General features: G+C 32.1%; 1 protein-coding gene across 3 annotated transcripts in view; it reads right to left on the bottom strand.

Annotated features, from left to right (window-relative positions):
* The window catches only part of LOC111396929 (protein farnesyltransferase subunit beta), a 16,234-nt gene extending 7,579 nt beyond the window's left edge, over positions 1–8,655 (bottom strand). For 2 of the 3 annotated variants that reach the window (XM_023023544.1, XM_023023545.1), the window contains exons 1-10: positions 8,444–8,655; positions 8,232–8,318; positions 7,864–7,969; positions 7,165–7,200; positions 6,070–6,152; positions 5,935–5,988; positions 5,461–5,512; positions 4,654–4,718; positions 2,655–2,711; positions 2,378–2,450 (exon numbers count right to left, since the gene is read on the bottom strand). In XM_023023544.1, coding sequence (XP_022879312.1) covers positions 2,378–2,450; positions 2,655–2,711; positions 4,654–4,718; positions 5,461–5,512; positions 5,935–5,988; positions 6,070–6,152; positions 7,165–7,200; positions 7,864–7,969; positions 8,232–8,318; positions 8,444–8,586 — 756 coding nt within the window. In that variant the 5' untranslated portion in view covers positions 8,587–8,655. Of the gene's footprint in view, positions 1–2,377; positions 2,451–2,654; positions 2,712–4,653; positions 4,719–5,460; positions 5,513–5,934; positions 6,153–7,164; positions 7,201–7,863; positions 7,970–8,231; positions 8,319–8,443 lie in introns of all 3 variants that reach the window. The other variant, XM_023023543.1, reaches the window with a different exon arrangement.
* Positions 8,656–9,465: the final 810 nt, after the last annotated feature.

Raw genomic sequence — 9,465 nt, 5'->3', positions numbered from 1 at the left:
AATTTTTAAAAAAAAAAAAAAAAAAAAAAAAAACCTTTCTTTAGTATTTATAGCCTTTTCAGTCTATTTTTTTGTCCAAAATACATTTTGGAATAGTATTTTGATGGAGATTATGTGATTAAAGAATAAGGAAAAGTTTTGTGTTTGCGTATAATATTATTTTACTGAAGAATGTGCGATTTAAAATAAGAGAGAAAAATGTACTTTAGAAAAAAGGGGACCAAATAAGGGCTCATCTTCTTTTAATGAACTTGTATCTTTATAAGAAAAACTAAGAATTTGCTTTCACAAGTAGATCAATTACCTGCTATTTACCTATTCACATCCCTTTCTACACTTATCATTGCAGTGATCTCATGTAAGCTCATAAAACATCCATTATTGCTCTACAAGTAGCAGTTACCTCTTGCCTTAGTGAAATATTCTGTATTACTACACCCATACTTGTTATAATGATGAGTCAATGCAGGATATCTTTTCATTAATCATATCATTTGCATCTCTCACTGAGAAATCCACCAACTTGTATGATAAGGGAGTATACTTAGGACTATAGATAATGTTCATATGATAACTGTCATGTTCCAATATTTTTTTCAGCCCTAACAAAAACTCACATAGGAAATATCTTCACATCCATATAGACAATTATGACCATTGTCTTGGACAAAAGTGACAATCTCTATTTGAACTTAACCCTTCTTTTAGATAGTGTGAAAAAAGGAAAATAAGAAGATTTGTCATGTTGCAATGAATATGGTAATAAGGCTTTTTGAAAAGTAAAGTGCTGACAAGATCAAACTTTACCTGTCAAAGTCTATAAAATCTTTAAGAGGTTTGTTTAGATAATTATAGTTCAGTTATCCTCCCATTGTATCGCAATGATTGTGTCCCCTATCGTGATCACACTTATTCGAAACACCTAACACTATGTTGAGGAATTACCTATAGCATCGACCTAAAGTTAAACATTCCATGTGTCCTCAATTGGTATCATGACTTTCACTTTGACTCTGTTTTGGTGTTACCTTGCAGATGGCATCTTTTTTCCAAAGCAATTGTTCACTTACATACTCTTCTTATCTTTCGGATGTTGCCCACTAATTATCGACATGTTTTGTTAGCTCCTCCTTTTCTTGTCAATTTTCCCTAAATTTCATATCAAAATAAAAAGAAAAGTTATTTTCGAATAAATTTTTTAACCTACTTTTGTAGTGTAATATAAGCTCGAGGACTTCAATTACAATGCTTTATTGTGTCTTTAACCCAATTTCCTAAAAGGGGCTTTTGGTCATTAACATAAAGATAATCTATTTGGTTGACCATCACACTTGAATGAAAGTTATATTTTCAATATAGAGAAATTATTTCCTTAACAAGGCCCATTCGTGCCTCTGATGATGTAATCATTTTTTCTTTATACCAGTCTACCATGATAGTCCCTTGTGCTCCTCATTATGCACTGTCAATTGAAGTTTTTGTGGAGAAATTGCATAATTTTTTACTTTATGGAGTTCCCTATCGCTTTTTGGTTAGGGGGATCGTCTCCCTTGATCAAATTATATTTTTGGAGATAACTTGCAAGTTCAATTGCCATCATAGGATATATTGCGTTATTTGATCAGGAACAAAGATCATCCCCCTTGGTGAGAAGTTTTGATATACCTCGTCAAAGTTGAGTTCTCTCAACCAGGGAAAAATGATGAAGATAGAGACATTATAAAGATATTTATTGATAAAGAATAAACATACAGTTCATATAGGATTTTAAATTAAAAATTAACTCAAAAGTATGTTTATTTTAATTAAATTAGATTAATTATAATAATTCGATAAAGTTCTAGCTTATTAGAAGTTCTATTTATTTTAGATTATTAGCTCTATTTATAGAAGGCTTATTCATTGTAATAGAGACCCTTGAGTATATGATAAATTGATTTTCTTCTTTGACCTTAATTCTTTTCTTGGACCCACCCACTTTCTCTCGTTGTTCTTTAATTATTCGTTGTCGAATTAAAATGCTACTATGTGAAGTTTATTCTAAAGTTTGCTTCTAGATCCCCACAAAATTATACGCCAACCAAGCAAATGACACCAAAGATTTTGCTCTATAGGAATACACCTCCGCGAAGAAGGAAAAAGAGATTGAGCTGCCTTCATATGTATCTCTTGAGGAGTCCCATAAGACGGGATCTCACATCATAATAATGAAAAATTGCCCACATCTAAAGCATTTGTAAATACGGTATTATCTAAAACCAACACTAAACGCCAGTGTCAAAATCTAAAACCATAACACTTGACCAATAGAACTACACGAAATGGGCCGTATGAAGAACAATATAAAACCCAAGAAAAAGAAAGGTGATCTACTTACAATTAAGGCAGGCAAGTCCAAACGATGGACCTCATTTATTAGAATCATTGCAGCCAAACCACAGAATGTGTACCTAACAAATAACGGTCAGATTGAAAGGGCTTCACCACATAAACATGAAAATAAGGGGGTAAGCTATGAAGCACGTAAAAACATATATTCAAGAAACATAAGCGACCATACAAACCATATTATACTAACATTCTACAGAAGTTTGCTACAAAAATCAAGGAAGTGAACTACTATGTTGTGTATGCCTGTATGGTATAGAACTTACCCGCCGTGAGCTTCAGAACCTGGTTCACCAGCAATTCCCCCTTCATAAGTCTGGCAACTGCAGGATGAAATTATATGTTCAGCCTTATAAAGTAACATCATCATGTGAGATTCACTAGTGCTCTACGTACCCAACAAAGAGTACAAGTGACTACAAAGATTTTCTGCAGGACCAACTTTGCGGACAAAAAGTTGAGTTTTTGTATTGGAACGAAATATGCTTCTACAAACCTTCTTGTTAGTCTGACTTATTTTTTATTCAATTAAAGGAATTGTTAATCTCATTCCTGAAATTTTCTGAAGACAGTGAAAAGCTTACACTAAGAAGATATTCGATAGGATAGTGAATGTCTCATTGAACAAGATTTGAGAAGTGGCTACGTAAAGGATCCTTGTCAACGGGGGTAGAGCCATATACAGTCGAGTACAGGCAGACGCCTGTACTTAACTTTGAGCTGTCCTCGTTAAAGAAAAAAATAAAAAATGAAACATCCTTAAATGGGCCAACTAAATCTGAAAGACCCATTGACCTTAACACACGCACACACCCCGAAAAAAAAAAAAAAAAAAAGAACATCAGATGAAGGAGAAGCAGATAAGCATCAATCATTGCTCCAACAATTAGAAAACCCTTCTGTCAACTTTGGTTCTTCAAGAGCCCATGCCAGTGACTTCACTCCTTCTAGGCTCCAACTCCAATTCTCCAAAGTCCAAGTCTCCAAGCTGTTTAGCTAATAGTTAGCACTTGGTTAAGGTAAACGAATCCTTTGTGTTCTTTGCCTTACTGTATTTTTTTTTTTTTTTAAACAATTTGCAGTCGCTTATTTATTGTTAAGATTGAATTTATATTTCCGCGGACTGCAATCTGCATATTTTGAGAGATTGAAAATTTGAAATTCAAGAAGTAGCCAGCAAGGAAGAGAAAGAAAGAACAATTTAAGAATTAAGGTAAAATATTTTTTTTGACTCCTGCTCCATTTAAAATAATGAAATTAAGTCAATAACGAAGAGGAAGAGAGAATTACCTTTACCTTGATGATTAAATTATCAATTCCTGCAACTTCGTGTCCCATTATGAGGTGATTCCTTGATTGGGAAGGGGGAACTTGAACATATTTAATTGGAAGGCCAAAAATTGGGTGTTCATTAATGTTTACTTGTTCATAAACTACATTCTCTTAAAAATTTGGGAATTTGCATCGGATTTTATTTTTGCACTACTCTATCTGTTCAAATGACTAATTTTCACTTGTTTGTTTGACTGTGAAAAGGTCATGGAGAGATTCCTTAAAAGACAAATATGTTGCAGAAAGTGTTGATGCGGATATCAAATACAATGCATTTTGATGTTGCAGAACTTCCCACGGATCGTGGACTAGAACTTTAATAGATATCAAAGTTGGAAAACTCGCAAGGAACAATTGTAAGGTATGCCATTTTCAGTACTGTTTAGTTATTACATTATTTATTTACCATTCTTAACTATCGAATGCACTGGAACAATAATTTCTTGGCTCCGAACCCCCTCGTCAAAGCGGAACCTATTCACTCAAGATGGGTGGCATGAAAATACATTACAATTCTATGTTCGCAGCATCACAACAGAACCTTACCACCAGGAGATTCTACACCTTATCTCTCCACTACGGAATTCCAACAGTTCATAACAGAAATTAATCTTGCAACTCAGAAATCACTAAAATATTATTTTTAAGGGAGAACAGTGATGCATTGAGAATGAACTAGGAAGTCTGCTACACAAATCTTGATGCAATTAATATAAACCTCTTAAAAAATTATGCATATAACGAAGAGTATGCTTATTGAAGCAAGGCACTTTTATATCCTTAGATATCCTAACAAAGATCCAAGCAAATGTAAACAAAAGAGCAAAGCTGAATTACAGCAAGGAAAAAAAAAGGGGGGGGGGGGGGGGGGGGAGAAAAGAAAAGAATAAGCTTAAGGTCAGGGAATATATCAAGTAATCAATCAAAACTAACCTCACGATGTAATCTCCAACATTTTGAGTCAGCTCATCATCCAAAATGTTCAGAACACTGGCTGCCTAATTAATTCAAAAATATTGAAGACATCAATGGACAAGGTAAATTCCATAATAAAAAGACAGTTACCAATTGTACATTTTTGTTCTACCATCTAAACCTCATAAGGCAAGAAATTGATGTTCTATTCAGTCACAAAATGTAAAAAAGTTGAATCAAACTGTAATAAAAACCGGACAGCAAGTCACTCATAGCAGTTCACCAGCAGATTGAACCCCAAGTCTAGCCATTGTGCTTTTTAAAGTATGCAATGGGGAAGAGCCATGAGACCAGGCAACAAGTTGGATATATCTTTAACTGAAAATGCACATAGAACTTGTAACACTTGTTAGACATTAGAGGTAAGTTGGCAGCCAAACTTTACTAATTATTAATATTGTGTCCATTTGACCGCTTGTTTATACCTTTACCCAACCACTTAACATAAATAGCTTTAAGCCTACATATATTATACCATGCCCTGGACATAATTTTTGTCAAGAAAAATATGATGCCTATGACTTAAAATGTAGAAACAAGATCTTGCATTATGTTCTCAAATTCCAATTTTAACCTATCATTTTTAGTAGCTATGCACGGTTATGTGTAAAATTATTATTGAGTTAACTAATGGCTTTTTATTAGTTTTTTTTATATCTTCCAACTACCAGCCATTCTAAAAAGTTAATATCCTTTGAAGTATTCTGGATTATTTCAATTACCGTGAAACTTAACTGTTACATATTAAATAGAACTTTAACTTACAGATATAGCAGTGTAGCAGGCACGAACATCCACTTCCCCACCATCATGCATCCTGAAAGGAAATGATATAGATAGACAATGTAAGTGCATGAAAGATCATTGTTGAAGATAATCAGACTCCAGAACTTGAGGGAATAAAAGGCACATAAATGGTGCATACATGTATTAACACAAATCTGCATGAAAGTGTGAGGGTCAGAGATCGAAAGAACAGTGCGAGACAATGGGTGGGTTTATCTGTGTTCAAGTGATTTCTTATCCTACTCACATCTAAGCTATCGATCGAGAACACAAATGCACAAGAATGCAAATTGTTGTGTCCATATAGATAAAGACAGCATTTGAAGTTTCATACGATGACCATATGATGATATGAAATAGCTTTGAGGAAAAAAAAATTAAAAATTGGTAATCTCCTATTAAAGAACTAACAGTATAACATTGCTCTATATACTTACGAACGTTATGTCTCACCTGAAGCCACCACTTCTCTCCTTCATTCGCAGCAAAAAATCATAAAATGTTCTTCTGGAATACATTAAGAAACTGAAGTCATATTTGATTACCAGCAATACAAGAGTGCAAGTTAACAGCATAGAATGTGCCCACCTATTGATTGATGACAGAGATCTATGACCACCCAATGTAATAAGTGAATTGACTGCAGCATAAGTTGTTGCGAGATGAGGCATCTGAAAATAAGTAGAAAGAGGTCAACTGTTATATGTAGAATCAATTAAAGAAATCTTACTCCAAGAAAATACAGCATTTAAAAGATGCTTAAAATTTCTAGAAAAACAGTTAATATAACTTAAATAGCTTTATACCAACACTTGAGTTCTTTCAAGTTTCGAAGAAAGGAGGTGGGATGGGGAGTATTTCAAGCAGAACACTTCAACAAGTTAGTATTGTTGCAGTTCTAGATAAATAAGGAAAGTATCTTGTACGATCTATAATTTCAAGAAGGATGCCAAAAATGAAATTCCAATTTCCTTAAAGGACTTTCTTTATTTCCCTTCGAGACAAAAGAAGAGTAGATACAAATCTTTCCTCTATTTATTATTTATAAAAAGACTGAGCCCTTGTTTTGGCTCCATTTTAATGAGGTTTCAGGAAAAGATATATTTTGGAATGGTGATTTTTGGAGAATGTGTGGTTAAAAAAGAAGGAAAAGTTTTTGGTATACGTGTAATAATATTGAAAATGTGTGGATGAAAAAAAGAAAGAGAAAAATGCATTAAAATTAAAATGGAACCCAAACAAAGGCTAAAACATTTTATTTTTTTTGGTCTACAAACTTTGAGCAGGCAAAACTGATGACTGCTAGAAAAAGATATAGTGATGACAACTATGCAAATGAAAAAGAAACCCATAAGACTTCATTGAATGACGATATCAACCCAATTATGATAAATTCATAACTTTCCAAAATGAAGTTTGTTGTGTAAATATTTAGTACAAGGAATGATTTAGGTGAACTCTACCAAGAGAAAGAGTAGAAGATTGAGACAAAAACATATCAAAGATAACAGACAACTACAACTATTGCCATCAAATAAGTGAGTTCATGCATTAAAGTTGGAATAGAGAAGGGAAAGGTAATGGAATTTAAGCTTGAAGGAATATAAAGTGCTCATGGCATTGAAAAGGAAATTCTTTCAAAAGGATAAGTAACACGATCTAAATTGGAAAAAATTAATCTACCTGACCTGGTCCACCACCATATCCACCTTTTGGGTCCTGTCAGTAAGAATAAACAATAAACAGAACTGGGATTAAAAATACAGTTAAAGAAATTGACAAACTTGGGAAGAAATTGAAGATACTATAACCCAAGACAAGATCAATATTCAAACTTTTATGCAAAGAATCAACTCCAAATCATACTATAGTAAATAGAAAGATTGAAAATAAGACTCATTCACATTGATTTATTCGTATCGAGTATAGAGGAGCAGCCAGCCAGTGTATGAATAGTTTAATCCGTCATTGCTTAAGTTGGAACAAATGTTGCTTAGTATAGTTATTCCAACTGGTATCCAAACCTTTTGCAGGCTTTCCTCAGCTGGTTTTTGGAAGTTAATAGGTTCTGTGTCTTCTTTCTCGACACATTTGACTCTATCAAGCTGCATCTTTTAGATAAGAATTTGTAAAGGTTCGTACGATATAGAAATGAAACATTTCTAATTTCATCAGCAATGCCCCTATTTTGCCCCCAAACTCAATGTTACAATTTTTGAGTTCTAGTAGAGGTATGCTTCTGGTTTAGTAAAGTGTGTGACCAACTATAAGTGATTCTATTCGATATCTTACTGAAAGACAAAATCCTTCTCTCTACACACACAGAGTCACGTGCTGGAAACTATCCATATTGGTGCACTAAAGTAGAAAAAGAATTTAAACCTGGCAACGGCTGAGAAAATCTATGCAATCATTTTCCAGTTTGTCATCAACACAATCTCGCAACAAGGCAATTGAGTGGAGCATCCAATAGCAAAGCCAGGGTCGACTGCATATAGGCAAAACACAAAACAGAAGAAGTGTTTAATCCAAAATGAAGTATTTTTTGTGCAAGTTAGCAATGAACACAATGAATATTCAAGAAAGTTTCTTTTCTCAAACCGCCTGTTAACATACAATAAATAAGTCTCTGACTGTCACGGCTAAAAAAATTATTTATTTTAGAATTTAGTAAGCCAAATGTGCTATTATAAAATCAACGAATCTTCATTTTCAGATAACTCAAAAAAAGTAGAGAGAGAGTAGCGTACTTGGCGTCCAGAACAGTAAAACTGCGACCGAGTTGCTTGAAACCTTTAGTGAGATATTCTATATGCTTGTCTCGTTGAAGCTCTAATCTTTAATTTTTTTTACCCGCATAACCAACATCAAAATCAAACAATTAACTCAAATTTCGAAAATTGATCAAACAATGATACGTTGGTGATTAAACCCTAGTTAATGAAAGTGATAAGGAGCTGACATGGCGAATTGTGAATTGGGAGGAATTCCTTGGAATAAATTGTAAATCTGGAAAACTTGACTCTCCACCCTCCATTGATCTTCCTGAGTTTTTGTGCCTCTTTCAATCTCCGTTGCCATTGCCATAGGAATCTGATTCTCCATCTATGAATTTAACGACAGGAAAATTGAAAACTAGAGGAATTTCTTTCTTGCTTTAACTAGACGGTAATGAAAGAGGGGTAATTTTTAGTTTGGTCAAGTCAATGGGCCAATTTTTCACTTTAATCAAAAAAAATTTGCCTATCACCAAAATAGCCTATTATTGAGTAAAAGATAAAAATACCCTTAACTAGTTTATATAATTACAAAAATAGAATTTTCTTTCAAAAGATAAAAATACCCTTAATTTACAAACTAAAAAATCAAACACTTTTCACTTTATATTTAATTATTTATTTTAAACAATTACTCAAATTAAAAAAATTAATATTAAATTTACTTTCTTGTTTAAATATTTCATTAATTAATTATCTTAATCGATTATGTATATTATTTATTTAATATTTAATTTCTTTATTTAATTATTTATTTAATCACTTGCTTAAATAAAAATTTAATATTTAATTTGATTTCTCATTTAAATATTTTATTAATTTATTATCTTAATTGATTATGTATATTTAATAAATTATTTAATTATTTATTTTAAACACTTATTCAAATAAAAAATTAATATTTAATTTTGGTTTCTCTTTTAAATATTTCATTAATTAATTATCTTAATTGGACCTTATTTAATTATTTATTTTAAACACCTACTCAAATAAAAAAATTAATATTTAATTTGGTTTCTCGTTTAAATATTTCTCTATTAACTATCTTAATTGGTTATGTATATTATTTATTTAATATTTAATTACTTTATTCAAATTATCACTTATTTCAATAAAAATAATAATATTTATTTTAATGTCTTATTTAAATATTTCTTTAATTAATTGTCTTAATTAGTTATGTATGTTATTTATTTATTGTTTAATT

The sequence above is a fragment of the Olea europaea genome, chromosome 7 (assembly GCF_002742605.1).
Source record: "Olea europaea var. sylvestris chromosome 7, O_europaea_v1, whole genome shotgun sequence".
In the NCBI taxonomy this organism is placed as follows: Eukaryota; Viridiplantae; Streptophyta; class Magnoliopsida; order Lamiales; family Oleaceae; genus Olea; species Olea europaea.
This window is presented reverse-complemented; position numbering and strand designations above follow the sequence as displayed.